Source organism: Taeniopygia guttata, chromosome 30 (genome assembly GCF_048771995.1).
Source record: "Taeniopygia guttata chromosome 30, bTaeGut7.mat, whole genome shotgun sequence".
Classification (NCBI taxonomy): Eukaryota; Metazoa; Chordata; class Aves; order Passeriformes; family Estrildidae; genus Taeniopygia; species Taeniopygia guttata.
The window spans coordinates 5177454-5200949 of record NC_133055.1 but is presented as its reverse complement, the minus strand read 5'-3'; the positions used below and the strand labels follow the sequence as shown (position 1 = coordinate 5200949).

The 23496-nt window shown below is 57.0% G+C and overlaps 2 protein-coding genes across 2 annotated transcripts in view; one reads left to right on the top strand and one right to left on the bottom strand.

Annotated features, from left to right (window-relative positions):
* The window catches only part of LOC100226816 (uncharacterized), a 1189242-nt gene that overhangs the window by 973985 nt on the left and 191761 nt on the right, over positions 1-23496 (top strand). The gene's annotated exons all lie outside the window — the stretch shown is intronic.
* The window catches only part of LOC140680956 (olfactory receptor 14J1-like), a 38531-nt gene continuing 22071 nt past the window's right edge, over positions 7037-23496 (bottom strand). Inside the window, exon 3 of the mRNA XM_072919847.1 lies at positions 7037-7246. Within this exon, the coding sequence (XP_072775948.1) occupies positions 7037-7246 (210 nt within the window). The remainder of the gene's footprint in view (positions 7247-23496) is intronic.

The window sequence follows — 23496 nt, the reverse complement described above, 5'->3', positions numbered from 1 at the left end:
TCATCAATGTTCAGAAGAGCAGTATGGAGAGCGGCTGCACCTGGCTATTGTCCTGTATGAAGGGAAGAAAAAGAGACCTCAGCATTGGCTGCATGGGGCTCAGCTTGGTGCAGGCCTGCAAACCCACAGGGCACAAAGTGTCTGGGCAGCAGCCAGTGGCCGTGGCTGGGGGCAGTGAGCCTTACGTGGTCAAGGAGTGGCAGGAGCGCCTCAACCAGCTGCAGTGTGATGGGGCTGGGTATCAGCATGTCCTTGTCCGAGATGATAAAGTTGAGGAGCATGACTGTCATGCTAACTGTCTCTCCATCCGCATCCCACAGGAGCTCCACAAGACTTTCAGTTAGGCTCCACATTTTTTCTCTCTGTGAGGAACACAAGTTTGTGAAATGCCATCCTGCTGCTGCAGGGCCTAGAGGCCAAAGGGCTGTTCCAAAGCACTTGGGCAGCTGAAGCGGGAGGCAGGAGAGCTGGGAGCAGCTGGCCCAGCGCCCAAAGCCCAGCCAAGCCCAAGCGACTGCATTCCTGAGCGCAGCCTCTGCCCCTGCCCCCTTCCCACCATCGAGGGATCATTGATGAGCTCGAGAAGGGCCCTGAGCGCCAGGTGACGCCTCTCCTTGCACTCGCTCCTCAGGTGCCTTGACAAGATTTGCAGGACTCTGTCAGCACCGCGTTCACTCAAGTCCAGGCACTCGAGGACCTGAAAGGCACAGGGCAGTGACGGGGGAGCGGCCGGCAGGAGCCCAGAACCGCACAGGGCCGGGCCCAGGCAGCAGCACAGGGCGCGGGCACCGTCCCAGGCACTGCGGCCAAGAGAGGGCAGAGAGCCGGGAGGCAGCTGAGCGAGGCAGCGCTGGCCTTCAGGCTCACCTCCACAAGGAACGCCAGGGAGGGCAGCTCCCAGCGTGGCTCCTGTGTGCTGAGCAGCCGGAGCAGGTAGCGAGCGATCCGAGAGCACAGGGGGATGGAGACACAGGACATCTCCCAGGCAGGAGACAAAGTAACCAAGGCTGTGGGCCAGGGGGACAAACCTCTCCCAGGACTGACTCACAGAGGTCTGGTCTTTCCCCAGCATCCTGCAAGGGCCCCTGGGCTATTTGGGAGGCGTCTCCTTGTGGGCCCCCTCCTTTCCCAGCCTTTTTCAGTCTGCTTGGCTGTCCCTCGGTGACAAGGCTCTCTGGCCCATGACCACAGGGACTGTGTGGGGCCCCCCCAGGCACAGAGCACAAATGTCAGAGGCAGCAGTGTGAAGGGGGTCTCACCTGCCCAGCAGACCCACAGCACAGTGGTGGGTGTCAGCACAGAGCAGCGTGTCCCAGCCACACTTGCGTTCCATTGCCACCACCACATCCTCATGCTGCATTTGGCAGAGCAGGGACTTCAGGGTCTGCTCTGCAAAGCTGTGTGCAGAGCAAAGCCCAGGTCACACTGGGAGCACTGGCCCCTGCCCAGGGATTTGGCAAGGACAGGAGGACTGGCATGGAGCACCTGTTGGGGCTGGTGGCAAGGCCGTATTGCTGCTGACATCCCTTCCAGAAGGTATCGACCTCCTCTGGCATATCCAGAGTGCTGAAGAACACTTGGAAGAGCAGACGGACAAACAGGCGGGGGAAATACACGGTCATCATCTGTGGCACACAGGGCAGCTGGAGGATCTTCCACATCACCACAGTTGCCTGCAAAGGACAGAGCAGCCCGAGACAGCGCTCAGTGCCAAGGTGTCCGTGTGGCAGGGCCCGAGCACGGGAGGCAGAGGCCCGGAGAGACGCAGGGGGAGCACTGGGCCTGGTGGCCCTGAAGCTGCCCCAAGGCCAGGTTTCAGCCCAGCGCCTGAGGCAGGGAGACGCCGTGGGGGAGGGAGGATGGAGAGCTGCTGGAGGGGTGGCCTTGGGGCCAGCAAAGGCAGAAACTCACAGCCAGGGCAAGGACAGCCGTGTGGTCCCCATCGGAGGTGCACGTGCTGTGCTCTGGCCAGCTCCCCAGCACATCAAGGAGTTCGAGCATGGCCGGCTCTGCAGTCCTGGGCGAGCACATGATGCTCTTCCACATGGCCAAAGCAGCTCTGTGGGGTCAGAGCTCTGTCTCAGAGGGGTCTGGGACACAGCAGCGTGGCCTGGGTGGCAGCGGGGAGCTGAGCTGCTCTGCCAGCCCTGCCTCTGCCCACTGCCCCTCACTGGCAGCACGCAGGCAGCCCAGCCCTGTGGGGATTGGCCCCTGAGGGGCAGGGGGGAAGCATGGCAGCACGCTGGGGGGCTGGCAGGGGCCAGGGCTGGCAAAGGGAGCAGCCAGAGGGCCCTGGAATTCTCTGTTTGTCAGACACCTGGGACAGGCTGTACAGGCTGAAGGGCTGCTGAGCCTTGTGGACACGTGGGCCCTGTACCTGTCACACACTGGGGCCACACGCAGGAGAGCCATCACCACGTCAGAGGGCTGTGCCTCTGTCAGATCCAGAAGGGGCCTGTACAGATTGTACTCAGGAAACTCATTGGCCACGAGGATGTACCTCACCATGGCGGGCACCTGGAGAAGGCAGGGGAGACTTGGAAAGCTGCCAGAGGAAGGAATGTGCCCAGCTGCCCCAGAGAAGTGCTTCCCTTGCCACCACACTGCCATGGCCTCAAAGGCTTCCAGGGAACAGCAGGTGTGGCTTGGGAGGCCACGCAATTGCTGGGAGGATCAAACCCTGGCCACAGGCTGCTCACTTGCTTTGGGCTGGAAGGACCCTCCTCCACAAGCATATCCAGCAGGGCAGCACTGGTCTTGCTTTTGAAGATGGGAGAGTACGCTCTGACCACAGCGCCCATGACGCTGCTCTCTTCCTCCCGAATCCTCTTCATGAATTTGCAAACCATCTGCAGCAGAAGGGCAAGAAGCCCGGGATGTTGCATGGAGTGCTCCGAGCACAGTGCTGGGCTGAGCAGTGCCAGCAGGCCCAGCCCAGGTTGGGATGGCTGCAGGTACCTGCGCTGTTCTGCGGAAGCGGCCACGGGTGCGTTCCTGCTCTCGTGTGCGCTGCACGGCTGCACCTGGCAAAGAGCAAGCGCAGCCCGAGCTGAGGGGCTGCGGGAGAGGCCGGAGAACACAGCCCAGCCCTGCGCTGCCCAGGCAGGGACAGCCCCGCGCCGCCCCAGGGCATGGAGCACGGCTGTGGGGTGTCTGCCCGGCCCCTATTCCATCCTGTCCATGGGCATGGCCCCAGGGGATGGGATGGGATGGGATGGGATGGGATGGGATGGGATGGGATGGGATGGGATGGGATGGGATGGGATGGGATGGGATGGGATGGGATGGGATGGGATGGGATGGGATGGGATGGGATGGGATGGGATGGGATGGGATGGGATGGGATGGGATGGGATGGGATGGGATGGGATGGGATGGGATGGGATGGGATGGGATGGGATGGGATGGGATGGGATGGGATGGGATGGGATGGGATGGGATGGGATGGGATGGGATGGGATGGGATGGGATGGGATGGGATGGGATGGGATGGGATGGGATGGGATGGGATGGGATGGGATGGGATGGGATGGGATGGGATGGGATGGGATGGGATGGGATGGGATGGGATGGGATGGGATGGGATGGGATGGGATGGGATGGGATGGGATGGGATGGGATGGGATGGGATGGGATGGGATGGGATGGGATGGGATGGGATGGGATGGGATGGGATGGGATGGGATGGGATGGGATGGGATGGGATGGGATGGGATGGGATGGGATGGGATGGGATGGGATGGGATGGGATGGGATGGGATGGGATGGGATGGGATGGGATGGGATGGGATGGGATGGGATGGGATGGGATGGGATGGGATGGGATGGGATGGGATGGGATGGGATGGGATGGGATGGGATGGGATGGGATGGGATGGGATGGGATGGGATGGGATGGGATGGGATGGGGCCAAGCTGGCTGCAGGCACCAGCCCTGTGGCCCAGCTCTGCCACTCACCCTTCTGTGGTAGCTGGAACTGCTCCACCTCTTCAGGCTGCTGTGCTGGGGCAGCTCCAGGGCCTTCTTTCTTCTCCTTCCCCCAGGCCAGCTTGGGCACGCTCGCAGGTCTGTGCTCTCCGTCACTGCCTGGATTCATGGCTACTTGCAGGAGAAGGTAGCTCGGAAAAGGTCCAAGTCAGCAAGTGCTGCAGTCGTGCCTTGAGGGCACCTGCAAGAGTGAAGTCTGGGCAAGGCTACAGGACAGCAAGTCCTGCACTCTGGTCTTGGGGGCTCCAGCCACAAGGACAGGAGACTCCTGTCAAGGACGGTGCAAAGCAAATGCCACGGTCTGACCTCGAGGGCAGCTGCAGAAGAGATGCCTCGGGAAGGCCAGAGGTCACCAAGTGTTCTGGTCTGGCCATGAGGTCACCTGCAGGAGTAATACCTCGGGAAAGCTCTGGGTCAGCAAGGAACAAGTGGCTGTGCGAGGGCTCCTCACAGCACCGCTCTCTCCATCCTGTCTTGTCGCGTGCACAGAGCACTGTGGAGTGGCCTCATCACTGCCAACACCTTTGCCACAGCATGTCACAAAGGGCCCTTGGATACCTTGTCCCGTTCCATGCCACGGTGACCATGCTGCACCGTGTCACAAAGGGCCCTTGCACACTCTGCCTGGAGCGTAGGCTCTGGGTCGAGGGGCAGGCTCAGCATTGCCTGTCTGCAGGCCTCATTGGTGTTCTGCAGGGCGATTTGCTTCACCATGCCGTGCCTCAATCCCTCCTCTGGAACCTGTGCTTCAGCTGCCCTGTATAACCTGTCTATGAAACTAACGAAAGATTCCTGTGTCTCCTGCTTGAGAGAAAAACAGTTAACAACAGGACCACTGGGTCTTAACTTAAAAAATGCTTTTTCTGCCGCCTTGGCAGTTGCTGCCAATGCCCCTCTTGGAATCTTTTCAGCCTGTGTTGTTGCCACGTCCCACTCCCCCATCCCGCACAGATGATCAATGGTTAACATGCCTCCATCGGTGTCGGAGGAGGTCTCGGCTTTTGCCCAAAGCTGGGGTAATGCATCTCGTACCTCCCGCCTCCATGCGGATTCCCATACCAAAATCTCAGCTTGAGTAAGCAAGCACAAAAACAGAGCGCGCATGTCAGCAGGGACATACTCATTGGAGGAAACTGTGACTTTTAACAGCCCCCTAAAGTATTCACTTTCCCAGCCAAACTCCTTTTGGGCTTTGCAAACATCCCTAATCACAGCCTGTGGGATAGGGGCCCACTGTGCCAGGGGTCTGCCCCTCTGCCGCAGCATGTAGGTGACTGGTGCAGCAGAAAAGGCAAGCGGGGATTGCGGCAGGTCACGGCTTCCCCCCTCCCCCCCACTTCCTCCCGCACCCCCCCCCCTCGGGAATCGAGGGCGTGGGAACCAGAGGGCGGGTCGTGGGAACGGAGGGCGGAGGCAGGACCAGGGCTAGGGGGTGTGGCTGGTGTTACCTCACCCCTAGGGGCGGGGTCAGAGGGAGGACTGATGAATGATTCATTAGGGGAGGTGCCAGAAGGGGGTGGAGGGGAGGGGTGGGTGGAGAAGTCTCGGGAGTGGGAGGGGTTGGCTGTAGGGTGAAAGGGGTTGTTGGGAGACAAAGCACGGAGGGAGGGGGATGGGCATGCCATGCGGTCCCCTCCATCTTGTGCCCTGGGGCAGGGAAGGGGATTATTTTGGGAAAGGTCAGGGAAAGGTTGTGGAGAGGGATCTGGGGTTTTAAAACTCACAACTTTACTACTATGGGGCAGGACTGTACAAAGAGAGGAACTTTGGGGAGGGGAAGGGTGCAGGGCGATGCCAGCATTGTCCTGTGATGGAACCTGGGGGTTGACAGAGAGGCCAGAATCTGCCTGCGGCTGGTTTTGCCGGGATGCCTGTCTGAGAATCCCCGGGCTAGGGAGAGAGGGATAGGAGAGGGAGTTTGGGGGATTTGGGGGGATTCGCCCTGGGGTGACTCTGGCTTCCCTTCACAGTTATTTTTGACAATATTTCTCAATTGGATTGCCAGATGGATGAAAATTGAGAGGGACTGGTTGTCCTTTTGAGCAATTTCTTTTTCAACTCGGTCCCAGAATTGAATTTGGTACAAATTTGCCTGCGAGATGTCCTGGAAGGACTGCCAAAGCCACTGGGCAAAACGCTTAACGTCTGACTTTTTACATCTCTTTCCTCCCCCAACTAGAATTCTTAGGATTTGAACGTAAATTCTCTCGTGCGACACAGACAATTTTGCACCCATTATGTCGATGTTAAAGTGTGTCGCGAACCTCGCGGCTGGTAAAATAACAAAAGAAAAAAAATACCTCTATTGGAAAGCTAGGTAGCCTGCCCTTACACACTCCCTGCAGCGGGAGAAAAAATGTGGGATCTTATCACCCCCTTGTTGGAGAAAGAGAAATCCACCTCAAAAGGAGAAGGCTGTACCCAGTCCAGGGGACCCCGGTAACTCACCACGGGTCCAGCGACGTCCAAAGGCGAAACGAAAAGTCCAGCTGTGAAGTTTTCGCCATGGGGGGACCGAACTTCAGCGGTGCAAGCCAAAGCTGCAGGTCCAAGCCCTCTGGAAGCCCTGGCTCCTTAAAACGGAACTGCAGCTTGCGAGGGTGTTGTAACGTCCACAAGGTAAATCCACCAGCCTCTTGGGGCTCAGCAGTCCTCAGTCCGTGGCCTGGAGTTCCCAAGCCCCACGTTGGGCGCCACAACTGCCGTAGTGCTCTCTTTTCCCCCCTTTGTCCCAGCTAGCTCCGTGGGGGAAGGGGAGCGCGGGCAATTTCCGTCTTTTCCGGCGAGCCCTCACGGGCGTCGGCCAGGGCTACGTGGGTCTGAGAGCAGAGGCGTGTCCCGCGGCGAATAAAAAAAGAGAGACTTTTCTCTCGCAGGCAGAATTCCGGTTTATTGCAGTTTGCTGGGAAAGCAAAAACCGAAAAGACTGCGACGTGCCGCACTGGAGTTTGTTTGTGCCGCCTTGCCGGTCAGGGGTGGGGCGGCGTGCTCCGGAGCTGGCCGCGAGCCAGGGGAGGCGGTGCGTGGGGCTGCGGCGCGGTGGCCGACTCACGCGGGTGCCGTGGCAGGAGCGGCGGCAGCGGTCGCGGAGTGAAGCAGCCGCAGCGGGGTCGTCCGGAGCGGCGGCGGTGGCGGAGGCGGCAGCAGCACGCGGGGGCCGGCAGAGAGAAAAGCCGCGGCGGGGGAGCGGGGCGGCAGCAGCACGCAGTGGCCGGGCGAGAGAAAAGCCCGGGGCGTCCCCAGCCCGCAGGTTAAGTACTGAACAGGGGAAACCCGGGACAGCCAATGGGGTAACGCCACGGGGGGTCTGAGGGCAGTGGGGTGCAGGGGTACATCCAGTGGGGAATGGACAGCTGGAGGGTCCCAGGGCGTCTGCCGACCCCGCCGCGTGACTGACAGATGGCCTGAGATGTAAACACAATGACTCTGCACTTTCCCGGGAAGGCAAACCGTGGGGACAGATGGGAAAACCCGGGGTGTCGCTACAGAGTGCGGGGGGGGTACATGGAACAAAATTATACATAATAAAACATATAATAACACAATTCCACACCTGAGGGACACCTGAGGGACACCTGAGTGACACCTGGCACACCTGGCAAAACTGGGCACAGGTACATGACACCTGAGTAACACCTGAGTGACACCTGAGTGACCCCTGGGCACAGGTAATGTTACACCTGGGGACGGATGTCACACCTGGACACAGGTGATGTCACACCTGGGTGGATGCAGGGAGACAAAGCCACCTGTGCAGGGACACGGTGATGTCACGTGTATGACATCATAGCACCTGGGGGATGAGACAGCTGGGGAGGGGGGGAACATCACAACATCACAGCTGCTGAGGTGACACACACAGCAGGAGCCCCAAGGAACACCTGGATCCCCCTAAATTACACCTGGGACACCCCCAAAACCACCTGGAAATGCCTCAGGGACACCTGGATCAACCCTGGGACATCTGAACTTCCCTCAAGGACACCTGGATCCCCCCAAAAACCACCTGGGCCTACCCAAAAACCACCTGGACCCACCCAGGATCTCCTGGACCCACACAGGGACAGCTGGACCCGCCCCCCAAACTCACTGGGACCCCACTGAAACTCACCTGGATCCCCCTCTAAATCCACCTGGGACCCCCAAAATGCACCAGGACTCCCCCAAAACCCACTTGGACCCACCCAGGAACACCTGGGATCCCCCAAACTCATTCGGACCACCCCAAAGCCCACCTGGAGCCCCCCAAAATCACAGGTGTGGTCCTGCTCCCCCACTCCCCTGGGTTTGAATTTTTGGGTCGATTTGTGGTGATTTTTGGTTTCCATTGATAAAAATCTATCCGGGGGTGGGGCCAAGGCTCATTTGGGGTGGGGCTTCAGGAGGGGGCGGGGCCAGAACCCGGAGCTGGAACTGGAAGGGGCAGATCCTGAGGGGGCGTGGCGCTCATGGGCGTGTCCAGCAGCAAGGGGCAGGGCCAAAACACTGGGCGGAGTCTAAAGAGGGCATGGTCAGTGTCTGGGAGTTCGTCCTGCCCGCTCCCACCCCCCCAAATTCCCCCGGACCCTCCTTCACTGCCCCTTGCCCACCCATGGGACACACCCCAAAACCTCCCCAGCCCCTCCCGCCTCGGCCCCCCCGGAGCTGTTTTCACCTGGGAACCACCAAATCTTTGGGAATTTGCACCTGGGACCCCCTAAAGCTCCCCTGCACCCCTCCAAAATCTCCTCAGGACCCCACAAACCTCACCTGGGACCCCCAAACCTCACCTGGAACCCCCCAAATTCTCACCTGAGACTCTCAAACTTCTCCTAGGATCCCTAGACCTCACCTGGGCAGGTGGGAAACCCCAAATCCTTGGGAATTCTCACCTGGGACCTCCCAAACCTCACCTGGGACCCCCCAGACCTCACCTGGGACACCCCAAACCCCCACCTAGGACCCCCCAAACCTCACCTGGGACCCCCCAAAGCTCACCAAGGACCTCCTCAAAATCCCCTCAGGATCCCCCAAAAGCGGCCAAAGGTGAGGCGGGGCCGGGGCGATGACGTCACCTCTTCCTGTTTCCCCTCTCCGGCCCTGCCATGTTCCCGCGTGTCCCCAACTGTCCCCGGCCGTGTCCCCTCCCCGGAGTGTCCCCAGCGGCCATGGAGCCCCGCGGGGTGCGACAATCCCGGCGGGGGGGCGGGAGGGGACAGGGGGGACACGGGGGGGGCAGAGGGGACAGAGGAGTGGCAGGAGGGGACTGGGGAACACGAGGGTGGCAGGAGGGGACAGGGAGGGAATGTGGGGGATAGGGGGTGACAAAAGGGATAGAGGGGACAGCAGAGCCCTCCAGGGAGGGGACAAACAGGACCACAGGAGGGCACAGGGGCCACTGTAGGAGGCCACAAGTGCCACCAGGCCCCTGACACCTCTTCTGTCCCCTCCCCAGCTGTCCCCCACCAGTTGCTGGAGGCGATGGTGGCCGTGGTGGCCACACTGGGTGAGCTGGTGGCCACCCTGAGAGAACTGATGGCCACCATGGCCAGGCTGCACAGGGACGTGCTGCTGGCCATTTCCCCAGAGTTCCTGCGGGTGGCTGTGGGGACCTTGATCTTTCACCTCCAGGACGCCCTGCGCCACTACTGTGTCCCCTCCCTGGGCCACCGCACTGTCCCCTCCCTGGGCTGGACCCTGGCCAACCTCGGGGACACCCCAGGGACCACCTGGGCCTGTGTGAGAGCCCTGGCCAGCGCCAGGCGTGTGCTGGACAGGCTCATGGACAGCTGGGCCCGGCTGGCCAAGGCGGTCACCGAGCTCCGCGACGCCTGCAGGGATGCGGCCACCGGGAGGGGACAGCGGCTGGAGCTGCACCTGGGGCAACTGGGGGACTTGGTGACCGCGTGTGGCAAAGCCACCGTGTTCCCCCGGGAGCTGCAGCGCCGGCTCAGGGACATCGAGGCTGCCCTGGAGGGGACAATGGAGGTGTCCCCTGATTTCCGTGTGGCCTTGGTGGCCACAGCGGCCGAGGCTGAGCAGCTGTGGGAGGCCAGTGCCCGCATGGCCACGCGTCACCTGCTGGGGACACTTGGGGACATCAACACCCTCTTCTTCTGTCCCTCTCCTGGCCACGGTGGCCGTGCAGTGGCCGAGCGGTGCCAAAGAGCCATGGAGGACATCCCGAGGCTGCTGTGCACAGAGCAACATCACCACTGGGCCGTCATCAGGCCGGTGTCACCTCGGCAGAGACTCGGGGACATTCTGAGGGCACTTTGGGAGCACTTGGGGAAACTTTGGGAAGGCGTGTGGCGACGCCGGTGGGGGCGGGGGGTGAACGAGCCTCCCCTCAGTGCCTTGCAGGAGACCCGGCTGTGATTTGGGGGCCGGGGGGGTCCCCAGGCAGCCCCCGCTGCTGAGCACTGACCCTGCCCCGGGGGGCGACGGGATTCCCCAAAAACCACACCCGCACCCCCTTCAGTGCCCCCGAACCCCCCTCGAGCACTGACCCCCCTCACTGGGCACTGGGAAGAGTGAAGACGCCCTCTCGGTTTTCTGGGGGTCGAGATGACCCCGAGATTGTGAAAAGTCCTTTTCTCCCAGCCCGTGCGGGCAGAGAAGGAGTCGAGATGCGGAGCTTTGCTTCTCAGGGCCGTTTATTGTCCCTTTTCTCTAACAGCTTTGTCCGCTCTGCTGAGCTCTGTCTAGCAGGTCGGTCTGTGGCAGTCTCCCTGCCCTCAGGGCGCTGTTTGCCTTCTACACTAAAAACTACCTGTACTGTGTTTACAATAACGTGCCAATATCTATCATTTATGTTGGACACTGTGTCTCTACCTTCAACCAACAGAAAAGTGTCACCATCACAGCAAGACATGGAGGACAAAAAGAAGGAGAAGAAGGTCAGGACACACCCAGATCCCTCCACCTTGTCCCATTGAACCCCATATTTTAAAATGTTAAAATTCTACTTTTCCACCCTGTGTTAATTCACCTACCACGCTACTCAAACCCTTGTGCCTTGTAATTCCTCATACAAAGTTGGCAATTTTCTCCAGGGGCTAAAACCACAGCCACCGGTGTTCTTGACACCATGCCAAGGTCTCCGAGGCCCCTGCCAGGGTCTGGATCCATCCAGGGCAGCCAGAGGGATGTCCTGGATTCTGACACCCCCCAATTCCGAGCAGTGGGAGCCCCCCGGGCACTGCCCCCCCCTCACCAAGCACCGGGATAGGGACCGGACCCCCCTCGAACCCTGGGAACCCCACAAGCACCGGGAACCCCCAGGCAGCGCCACCCCCGTGCACCGGGACAGGGACCGGGCCCCCCTCGTGCACCGACCCCGCCGAGCACTGGGCCCGGACCCCCTTTGTGCCCCCATCCATGACAGAGGTTCTATCCCCTCCGCTTTGACACCCCAGGGCTGGGGGGGCACGGGGGGTTCACCAGCACTAGGGGAGTCCCTTAGGGTTTGGTCCTTTCCCCCCCGTTGTCTCCCAGGACCCCCTGTTATCATCAGCACCCCCCCCAATTTACTGGGATCCCCCCATTCACTGCTTCCCCCCTTCATCAAGCCCCCCAAATCGCTGGGAACCCCCAAGCTATGAGCCCCCCCCAGTGCACCAGGACCCCCCACTCACCTCCCATCCCCCATCCATGGGAACCCACCCAAATCACAGCAGCACAAGGAGAAGAAGCCAACACCTTCCCCACACCCAGCATGGATCACCAGGACCACGGATCAGCAGGGCTCTGCCCAACGGGGGTCACTGGGGATCATCCAGCCCGGATCCTCCCATTGGGGATGGAGCTGGAGCAGCGCACCAAGCTCTTCCCTCACTCTCTTCCCTCACTCCAAGCTCTTCCCTCACTCTCTTCCCTCACTCCAAGCTCTTCCTTCACTCTCTTCCCTCACTCCAAGCTCTTCCCTCACTCGGGGCACTCACAGGGCTTCCCTTAGTGGTGCCTCCGCTGGTGCTGGGTCAAATTTGAGCTCTGTGAGAAGCTCTTCCCACACTCCCCACACTCGTAGGGCCTCTCCCCAGTGTGGATGCGCTGGTGCACGGTGAGGTTGGAGTTGTGCTTGAAGCCCTTCCCGCAGTCGGGGCAGCGGAAGGGCCTCTCCTCTGTGTGAATCCGCTCATGTAGGAGGAGATGGGAGCTGGTCGGAAACCTCTTCCCACACTTCCCACACTCGTAGGGCCTCTCCCCTGTGTGGATGCGCTGGTGTGTTCTCAGGCCTGAGCTCCACCCAAAGCTCTTCCCACATTCCAAGCACTCGTAGGGCCGTTCCCCAGTGTGGGTCACCTGGTGCTGGATCAGGCCAGACATGTCTCTGAAACCCTTCCCACACTTCCCACACTCGTAGGGCTTCTCCCCGGTGTGGATGCGCCGGTGCTCGGTGAGGTTGGAGTTGCGGTTGAAGCCCTTCCCGCAGTCGGGGCAGCGGAAGGGCCTCTCCTCTGTGTGACTCCGCTCATGTTTGAGGAGATCGGAGCTGGTCCGAAACCTCTTCCCACACTCCCCACACTCGTAGGGCCTCTCCCCGGTGTGGATCCTCTGGTGCACGATCAGGTTGGAGCTCCGACTGAAACCCTTCCCACATTCCAAGCACTTGTGGGGCTTCTCCCTGCCATGAGGCTTCTCCACCAGCTCCGAGCTCCGGCTGGATTTCCGCCCGCCTTCCTGGCTCAGGGGGGCTCTTTCCTCCCCGCAGCTCCCTGGGCTGGGTTTGCAGCTCCTCCTCCTGCAGCATCTCCGGGGCTTTTCCTCCTCCTCCATCCAGGCACACCCAGGGAATGAAAAATCCTGGTTTGGGGAAAAAAACAAGAGGAGAGCACCTTGGACTGGAGGTTCCTCCTTGCTCCAGTTCATCTCAGGAAGTCATTGGGAATCTTGTGTCTGTAAGAACCTCCAAAACACCAAGATTAAGCCCCAAAATCCCACAAACTTCAAGATACAGATCAAAAACTCCCCAAACATCACAAGTCAGAAAAAACCTCCTCCAAAACATAAAGATTCAGCTGCCACATAAAACCAAAGATCCAACATTTAGCCCAAGCAAGCTCAGAAACACCAAGATTTACCCCGTGAAAATCCTGGATCCCCCTCCACAGTCACCTGCTGCATGTGGGGGGAGCAACGCTCCTGGGACTGGAGGGAGGCTGCAGATACAGAGAGGGGTGGAACCTTCTGCGCTTCCTCTTTCTGCTCCTCCTCCTCCTCCTGTGTCCCTACTCTTCCTCACACTCCTCTTCCTCTGGCCATTCCTCCTTCTCCTGCACAATCCCACCTTCTCCTGCCACCTGCATCGTTTGACCATTCTGTTCCTCAAGCCTGCTTCTCCTTCCCTTCTCCTCCTGCCCCCAGGCCCAGCACCCACTGCCGGCTCCCTCTTCCCCCCAGACCCACAGCATCCCAGCCGAGGGGCAGGGATGGAGCTGGGGCAGGTCGGGCTGGGGCAGCGCTGGGCTCTCGGCCGCTCCCGCCCGCACTCGGTCCCCACTGCAGCCGCTCCCGCCAGGACAGCGCGGGGGGGCCCGGCCTTGGCGCTGCCCCACTCCCACCTCCCCAAATTCCCCTCGCGGGGGCGATGGGGCCGAGGCGGGGAGTCCAGTTGGGGAAGGCTCAGAGGGCCAGGGAGCTGTACACAAGGGAGTGACAGGAGAAGGAATCAGTTTCAGAAAATGTTATTAATTGATGACACAGACTGCTGCTCAGCCAAGGCCCTGCTCTATTCATGAACTTCCAGAAGAACAACAAAGACTTAACAGAGCCATGAATATCATTTGCTATATAAAAGCAGGGAGCATATTAAGGGAGTATGTAGAAGGTGGATTGGGAAGTCTGTAGCTCTCAAGTACTTCAGTCAATGGGGAAAGCAGAGGGAGATGTGGCCAGGAGAATTAGGATGAAATGGAGGCTGTGTCCTCCAACAACTGGAGAGATCCCATGGGGAATGTCCCATGGCCTCTCCCATTTTTAGAAATGAAATTAGTTTCACAGGACTCCTCTGTCTGCTTTGTGGACAGAAACCTCTGGTGATGTCAATTTTCCCGCACACCCTGGGGCAGGGAGTGCAGCTGAAGGTGCCTCACCCACTTTGGGTGATCGGCTCCCTTGGCTGGCGGCGGCACCGGGGATTGATTGGGGACCCGGGAGTGACCAGGAGACAGAGGAGTGACACATCAGGGGGGTCTGTGAAGAGTCAGCAGGGAGAGAGCACTGAAAATCTCATCAGTGAGTGCCCTGGGATCTTCGGGGAGTGAACATGGCAGGGCACCCATGGAGGGGAGAAAAGGGAAAGCCAGGGAGGGATCCTGGCCAAAGGGATGATGACCCCAAAATGTCTCTGAAGGGTCCCTTGGGAGAATGCTGAGGTAGTTTGCACATTCCCCCAGAGGTAATTAAGGACATGGACACCCAGGGGGGCAATAAGGGAAGGGGAGAAGGGATTTGGACAACAGGGGATGGATGGTGTTGGTGTGCTGGGAAGGGATCAGGTGAAGGGGAGTGTGCAGCAATATGGTTCAGGCAAGAAGCAGCAGGAGGAATCTATGTGGTAAGAAAAAGGATGATGGAAGAGAGGAGTAAGAGAAAAATACTCAGGATTGGGATGTTTTTCAGCAGGGCCTTATCCTGACAATTTGCCAGCTGATACTTTGAATTCCCAGTTTCCAGGAGAGGAAAAGCAGGAGGTCAGGATGTCAGGGGTTTCTCTGTGGTGGGCAGCGGCAGCAGCGGGCGCAGAGGTGCGGGACCGGGAGCAGGGCTGGGGGCCTGTGGGGAGCTGCGGGGCCGGGCCGGGGCTGTGGGGCAGCCGGGGCTCAGCGCCGGGCGCTGCCTGACCCCACCAGCCCCGGGCAGGGCCGGCAGTGGCCTCCGGCCCCCAGGAGGCTGCGGGACGCCCCGGCCGCTGCCCGGCCCCGGGGAGCTGCCGGCCCTGCCCGCCGGGGGGGCCGCCTTTGGACACTGCGGCAGGACAGGCACCGGCTCTGCCACACGGGCTGTGCAGGGGACCCTGAGCACAAGGAGCAAAACAAAGCAACATCTGGGAAATGCAGAGTGCACATGGATGGATCAGGATTTTCTGTGAAGGATTTGGCTTTGGTCCCTGCAGAAAGGAAAGATTTTGCAGAAAGCTCAGCAGCTCTCAGAGGATGAGCACCCACAGGCAGTGACTGGGGCTGCAGGAGTGGCAGAAGAAGGCCCTGCAGCACTTGGGCACAAAGGCACAGCAGCTGAAGGCAAGGAGGGATGAGCAAAAGGCCAAGCTGAAGGCAAAGGCCATGGCAGAGTTCCCACAGCCCCTGAGGGACCAACCCCAGGGCCCAAGGGGGCCCCAGCACCCAGGGGATGGCATCGGCCACAAGCACCTGGCAGAGGCATTGCCCTCCTGGCCAGGGCAGAGCCCACCCAAACAGCCCCTGGGAAGGAGTCAGGGCTCCAGCTGCAGCCCACAAGGACACTGCAAGCACAGACAGCAGCACCCTCAGGAGGAGCGAGTCCACCCCTGCATGGACATGGATTGTCAGGGCTCTCTGAGCTCCCATCCCACCGGGGACCCACCACACTGCAGCCCTGGAGAACATCCAGGCTGCGTCTGCATCCAGAGGAGGCCTCTCCTGATGGACACAGGGGCCTCTCCATCCACTCTGAATCTTACACCTAAGGGGGGAACATTGTAAAGGAATGTTTTCATTGTTAAGGGAATAAATGGAAAAGCTAAGCTGGTATAATTTGTTCAATCACTCTTAGGAGCTGTGGGGGATAGGTTTGAAATAAACCAATTTCTTTCTCTTCCTACTGTGATTGTTATTAACTAGGAAGGAATTTGATGGTGGCATTGTAATACTGTAAAAGGTGATACAGAGGCTATTGCTGCTGTACCTTTGTGTCCAATGTCTGGCAAGGCCTATGCTGAAGGGAACCCAGAGGTGTGGGCAGCCCCAGGGAAAGAGGGAAAATTTGATGTGGAGCCTCTCCAAATTACTTGGAAGCAACCAGGACAAGTGGGGGCTAAAAGCAACACCCTGTTCCAGGGGAGGGAAGGAAGGGCTCACAGCCTGGTATGGAGTCCCTGCTAAAGGCAGGGCTTTTGGAGCCAGGGATGTCTCCCTACAGCACTCCTATCCTGCCACTCAGGGAATCAGATGGCTCCAATGAGGACCACAAGAACAAGTGGTAGAAAAAGCCTTTGAGTATTTGAAAAGAAAAAACAAGGCAAAGGGTGGAGAAAAGTGTTAAATATTTGGGAAATGCAGGGACTAAAGATTCCTGGTGCATTCACACAGAGAAGGTCAGGGCAAGCTCAGAAGTAACTTTTCCCAGGACCAAAAAGGAGCTGCAAAAATTTTGAGGATTAACAGGGAATTACACAGCCTGCATTGAGGATTCTTTGTTCCAGCCAGAACATTGTAGGACTTTTTAAACTCAGAAAGCCTCCATGCTGTGGTATGGACAGGAGAAAGTGAATAAAACTTAGGAAAATGAATACCCAAAAATATTGATGCCTCAGCTGTGGCTCTTCCAGACTCAGAAAAGAAATTAAAAATGTAGGTAAATGTTCAACAGGGCCATGCCAAAGGAATTCCTGGGCCAACAAGTTTCACCCAGTGGCCACAGTGGCCTCATTGCCTGCAGAATTGTGCAGCCACAGCTTCAACGGGAACCGAGGCCCAAAACGTGATGACAACAGGATCTCCAACTGTTCCAGTCTGCCATCAAGTTCAAGCTTTGATAACCAAAAGAGCCTCGCAATGGATGAGCAGTGCTCGGTTATTACAGTGTGAAACTTGTTCAGTGGCACAGGAGGATTCAGAACTGAGGACAGGGGAAGGGTTTAGCCCAGCCTCCTGTTTGAACAGCCCCCAGAGGGGCTGGGAAGAAACCCAGCACTGCATTCAAGTGACACAGCTCCAGACCCAGCCTGGGGGAGATTCAGGAGACATTGCCTGGCCTGAGGCAGAAAATGTCTTTGTGGATGGCTCTTCAAGGGCAGCAGAAGGGAAAAGAGTTCCAAGACACGCTGTTATTGAGGAAAGGGAATCAGACAAAGCCCAGGTTACCCCCCATGGTCAGCTCAACCGGCACAGCTGTGTGTGCTTGTAAGAGCCTGGCACTGACATGCCCTGAGCACGAAGGCTTCAATATCTTCTGGTGACACCATCTCACCTAACAGGGGGGCAAAAGCAATTCTGATTGCTCAGCAACCACTGAAAGAAATAATTCATATAAAAGGGATTGTGGAAGTCAAAGACTCAGAGAGCAGAGCTCATTTTACAGGAAAGATCCTCCAGGGGGTTATGGCAGCTTTAGGAATACAATGGGACCTCCAGAGCCCCTGGCACCCCCAGAGCTCAGGCTGGGTACAAAAAATGAAAGGGGAAAGAAAGAAACACCTTTGGAAGCTGGGGATAGAAACCAAGATGCCATGGGTACGGATTTTGCCATTGGCTTGGGCAAGAAGAAGAGCCAGACCCAGGGCAGATATTCAATCATTTCCCCTTGGAATTGATCTCGGGAATTCCTTACCCTGGGAATTCTCTACCTGGTGCAGGGTGGAGATAAGGGATGCACATTTGAAGCAGTCTGTGGCCAGAATCCTGTCTCTGGTGCAATCTCTCCCCCAGGAAGCTGGGCTGGCACAGAGCCTGCCTTGGCACTTTGCTGTTGCCAACATCCAAGCAGGACATCGGCCCACACATCCTCTGCTGAAATCCTCGGCCTGGCCACCCTCCTTTGGCAGCTCCAGCCACCGGGGACAGCCCTTGCTGCCACTGCTGCAGCTTCAGCGCTCTCTGGGCCTGCCCTGCCACAGCTGCTGGGCAAGAGCACGGGACAATTCCACTCTGGCTCTCACTTACACTCACACACTGCCCTGCCTGCCATGGCATTGATGGAAAATACACCAGCTCATAGACTTTAACATTGTTAACCTTTCATTTCTCTACTCAGGCTTGCTTTGCCTTGGCCTTGGGGGAAGAAATGTTAAAGAATTTGTTAAGGGATGTTACACCACTCAATGGAGATGAGTTTAACATCTCAACACACTGGGAATGGCCCAAAAGATACCCACAAAGATAACACCCAGCAGCAAACCTTCAACCCCAGCAGCAAACAGCAACCAACACCTACCCCAGACACTGCCAGGGCTGCAGACACCTGGTCTGCAAAAGGCTGAGAAGGAAATCCAGCACTTCCCACCTCATTAACAGCTGAAGCAAAGAAATCTGCACAACTTGAAACTACAGAACATTAAACCAGTGGATTTAGATTGCTTTAGACTGTATTAAATTAGGGAGAAATCGAGTAAAATCCATGTGTCATGGAACGATTTTCTCTGCACACCCGGGCTATGTGGAGATGGAATGATTTCTGTTGCACATCCTGGCCAGAGTCAAGAAATGCCTTTACTCTAACACTAAACATATTGGTGGAGTTTTTCTTTTTCCTGCAGCTTCAGTGCAAAGTATATAGCATGAGAATATTTTTAAAAATAATCCTACCTCTATATCACTGGTTAGGTTTGGCCAGGGATGTGAGAATGGGTTTTTATTCTGAGAAGAACGAGAAAAAAATTAATGGCCTTGGAACTTTTTTGTGTGTTTTTGTTTCGCTTTTAGCGATGCCAAAATTTTGGTCAGGGTTTTTTGACATTCACCTTTAGGCTGCATTTTGCAAAACTAGAAGAGATTTAAAGGTGCCCTTTTAACTCATAAACATTAAACAGAGGATTTGAAGGGAAAAAAAAAAAGCAGCAGGTTTTAGGGGGGCACATGTGAGGCTGCTGAAGCTGCTCTGGAAGAGAAGCTGCATTCCAGGCACCCAGGAGAGGAGCTTTAGAAATGCAAATTAACACTGCTGGGGCAGAGTGGGGACAATGTACCTGGCTCTTCTTGCCTGGGGCAGGAATTGGCTGATTCCCTCTGCCCCTCACCCCAAGCTCTGCCTGCTTGCACAGATGGAATCTGCACGGCTGAAGGCAGAGCCCATGGTGAGGATCTGACTCTGAAACAGAAATGGCTGAGGCTGCAAAGGGAAACAGCAAATGGAGAATGTTGTGAAAACTTCACTAAAATAAGGGGGGGGATCATCCCTCGGTCCACTCCAACATCTGCTGCCACTGTCTGTGCTGTACAGGGTGTATCAGAGCACTGGGGCTTTTGCTAGAACAAGTCCAGGGAAATTAGTTGGAATTCAAGTATTTGATGATGTAATTAGAAAAATGTGGTATATTGATGCAGCCCCAGCTTGAGGGAGCACCCAAAAATGGGGAAAAGATGAAGGGCCACCAGAACAAATCCTACAACACCATGGACCAGCCCCTGGGAACCCAAACCAATTCATATCAGGAGACAGAGAACCCATTTATCATTTCAATGGCATCATTAGATTAAAAGCTGTCCTCAAAAGAAGAACCAACCAGACAGCTCCAGCTCCTGACCTTCCTGCTGACCAATCCACTGAAAGAGGAACACAACATTTCACATGGGGATGGGATCAGATTATCTGTGAGAAAAAAAAAGGGAGTTTGTGCAAAACTAAATGGCTCAAACTGCTGTGGGCAAAGAGATGACAAAGGAAAAGTGCTGAGAAACATAACAAAGGAAAAAGGAGAGCAGTTTATGTATTGGTCCAAACATGGAAAGGATGGGAATGGGACACGCTTTCGTGGCTCCCCGGCACACCAGGGGTTAAACGAATGCTGCTTCTCCTCTTCTGTGCTGCAGCAACTCTCATCTTTTTACCATGCTCCACACCTTGGCAGTGCAGCTCATCCAGCAGCTGAGCCAGGGGATGCAGGTGGCAGCCAGGCCTCCTGATCCACAAACGGCTACAAAAGGACAGGGAATGAGGGCACCGAGAATAATCCCAAAACCAAAGAGGACCCGGGAAGAACAAAACAGAGTCAAGGAGTGAATCTGACTGGAGATAGGGCCAGGCACTTGTAGATAAGGAAGTAACGAGAGAAACCATCAGTTCCAATAAATGTCAAAAATTGACCCACACAGCTGCTCAAAGTCCCGCTACATTCCCAAACTTCGAGGAGAAGAACAAAGGCTTAAGAGAGCCATGAATATCGGCTGTTATACAAAAGGAGGGTGCATATTAACGAGGACAGGCAGCAGGCGCATCGGGAAGTCTGAACCTTCCAAGGACCTCAGCCGGTGGGCAAAGGCAGAGGGAGATGCGGCCGGGAAAATGAGGATAAAAAGGAGGCTGCGGACTACAACCATGGCAGAGAGCGCACGGCAAATGCCCCACGGCCTCTCCCCCTGCTCGGCAATAAAGTCACTTTTACAGGACTCCTCGCTCTCCTCCGGCCACAGAAACCTCCGGCGACGGGAATTTCCCCGCACGCTCCCGGCCGCGGGGCAGCCCCCTCGGTCCTACCCACAGCAGCCGGGCCGAGCCAGCGCTGCTCCGGCAGCGGCTCCTGCCCAGGCCCCGGCGGGAAGGAGACCGCGGGCAGCCGCTCCCGCCGCGCCCTCAGCCCGGGGCCAGCACGGGCCGGACACGGCACCACCGACCCGCCGCAGCCCCCTGCCGCCCCCTCCGCCCGCAGCCAGCCCCGAGCCCCCGCAGAACCCAGCGCGGCTCCCACCTGCGCCGGGGCCGCCTCCGAGCTCCGCCGACGCCGCCTCACCGCGCTCCGGCCGCTGCCGCCGCTCCCGGGCCCGCACAGACGCTCCTGGCGCCAATGGCGCCGCTGCCCGCCCACGGCCGCCCTCAGCCCGCCGCCGGGGCCGTGCTGCGCCCCGCTCCCACCAATCAGCGCGCCGCAACCACGACTGACGGCACCAGCGGCCAATGGCAGCGAGCTCGGGGCGGGCTCTGCGCACGGCCCAGACTCGCCCCGCGCTCTCAGGGCCCCCCGCGCTGCGTGAGGGCAAAGCCGGAGATGAGCAACAGCCCCGGGACGGGCCCGGGCCCGAGGCGGGATTGAGCTGCCCACACAAACAAACTTCTCCGCACCTCCCGCCACGGCTTTCCCGGCCCTGCGCCTTCCGTGCCTCCGGCTCTGCGGGAAGCCCGGGAGCCTCCCTTCTCCTGCCCCTCATTAGTGCATCGGTGCTTGGCTTTGATTGCCCCCAAAAAGGGAAACCTGCCCAAAGCCCTGTGGGTGAGCGGGGGAGGGGAGAGATTTCTGGCAGAAAACTCCAAAGACTCAGAGCAGGATGAGGAGAAGTCAGTGCAGAGCCTTAAATGCAGCTTTCCCCACGGCTCCCTGCTCCCAGCTGCACCTCCTCCCCCGGCAGGGCAGGAGACAGGGAATGGGGCCATGCTCAGCTCATCCCCCGCGGCTTCTCCCTCTGCTCAGGGACAGGAGTCGTTCCCTGCTGCACCCTGCGCTCTCTCCCAGCCGAGACTTCTCCAGGAACTTCTCCGAGCCGAGTCCATGCCCTGGGGCACAGCCCCCTCCAAGTGCTGCAGCGTGGGTCACTGTGCCACGGGCTCGGTCCTGCCAGGCCAGGCTGCTCCAGCGGGGCCCCTCTGCCCACGGGGTCACAGCCTCCTCTCAGGCATCCCCGAGCTCCAGCCTGGCTCCTCCAGGGGCTGCAGGGGGATCTCTGCATCCCCACGGACCTGCAGGGGGATCTCTGCATCCCCACGGACCTGCAGGGGGATCTCTGCATCCCCACGGACCTGCAGGGGGATCTCTGCAGCCCCATTGTAATATATGTTATGGAATAATTTGTGCTTATGTAAAATATACATCAAGTCAGTTGTGCTTGTACAAAAAGATCCTTAAAATTTTAAAAGACCAGAAGCAGCAGCCGGGGCTGCAGAAACCACAGATGGCAGAGAAAGAAAGACCTCATTTACAAATGAAAAAACGTGGCTCATTGCAGAGATGGGCTCTTTCCGGGGGCAATCCAGGAGGCACCCAATGTGATTAGTAAGGGTAGTCAGAAGCTCAACCCAGACTGAATCACAGGAATTCTATCCCTTCCCCCTCCCTCTTCAAAGGGGGAAAACAGAAAAATACTCGGATTATTGGGATATTGTAGATTTAAGGATGCACACAGGCAGTAAAATTTTTGTGTGAATAAACTGACAGAGGAAATTATATAAACTGGAGCAAAGAAGATGGTGAAAAACTAAGAAAACTGAAGTTAAAACTAGCCCCAATATCAACTTTAAGCTTACCTTCACTAGCAAAACCCTTTCATCTGTACATAAATGAAGAAAAGGGAGTAGCTCTTAGAGTTTTGTTTCAGGAGTGGGGAGGAGTAAAGAGACCCGTGGCTTATTTATCAAAGATTGTAGATCCAGTAAATCAAGGGTGGCCAGTGTGTGTTCAAGCTATAGCAGCTACTGCAATCCTGGTAGAGGAAAATCATAAACTGACTTTTGGAGGTAAATCAATTGTGTGCACACCTCATGCAGTATGAAATTTATTCCAATTTGCATTGTGATTTTTATCTTGAAATACATAACTCACTGTACTCTAGGACTGAGAAACTAGTTTACAGCTGTGACATAGCAAAACCTGCCATTAATTTATTTTGAGTTGATGCAGGCTGTTCACTCAAGTGGTTCTCAGTGTGTAAAGTTAAACTAAAGGTAACACCAGCTGCTTGGTAGGTCAATGAGAAACATTTTTTCTTCCAGCCAGTCCTTTTTCATGTACCCAAATGTGTTTTGCTTTCTTCGTTTTTTTTTTATTTGTTTGTTTGTTATTTTTTCTGGAAGTGCCAACTACTTGCAGTGTAGCTGGAACAGCAGCTAGAGTTGTTCATGCATGAGACTTCTGAAAAATAGGGCTCAGTTTTTCCCCAGACTTGGAGGTGGCTACATATAGAAAAGGGAACCTACAAAGCGAGGTGAAGAAAAGGTTTCAGTATCTTCTAATGTAAGCTGTTAATTTTTTTACTTTCAGCATCACTGTGGGTGTGTGACACATACACATTAAAAAGATGGTGGGGGGATCTCTGCTTGCTGTAGGTTTATTTATTGAATGAGTTAGAGAGCTGTGGGGAAGTTTTGGGCTCCCTGTGTGGATTACCCAGGCCTGCAGGGAGGGCTTGGCCATGATTCCCTCTGTGCTGCAGGCAGCCCTGCAGCGTGGCAGCAGTGGCTTGCCTCTGGTGAGTTTGCAGGCAGGGTGCTCCAGCACTGCAGTGCTCAGGGGCAGTTTCCTATTATGACATTAAGGCTTGAATTCAGGAGCGCCTCTTCCCACCCAGTTATTGTTTGTACCGTAGGAACCTCTTTAGAGAGTGTTTCCTGGCAGTCAAAAAGAGAGTGTTGCAGAGAAAAATTCCTCACTTGCTGTCCTCCCCCTGCCCTCAACTCTATTCATATTTTGTCCATTCCCTCTTCAAAATACAGATTTGTAAAACTCATGCTCTGTGTCCTCAGATGCCCTTCCCAAATCAAACCTTGGCTTCGTTGCAAATTGCATTGCACTAACTAGCATTGCCTTAAATTTGTTTTGGTGCAGGCAGGGTCACTTTGGAAGTAAGTTGTTGTTTACTTTGTTCCTGCAACCTTTTCAAGCTTGTGAATGGAAAAATTGTGATGGC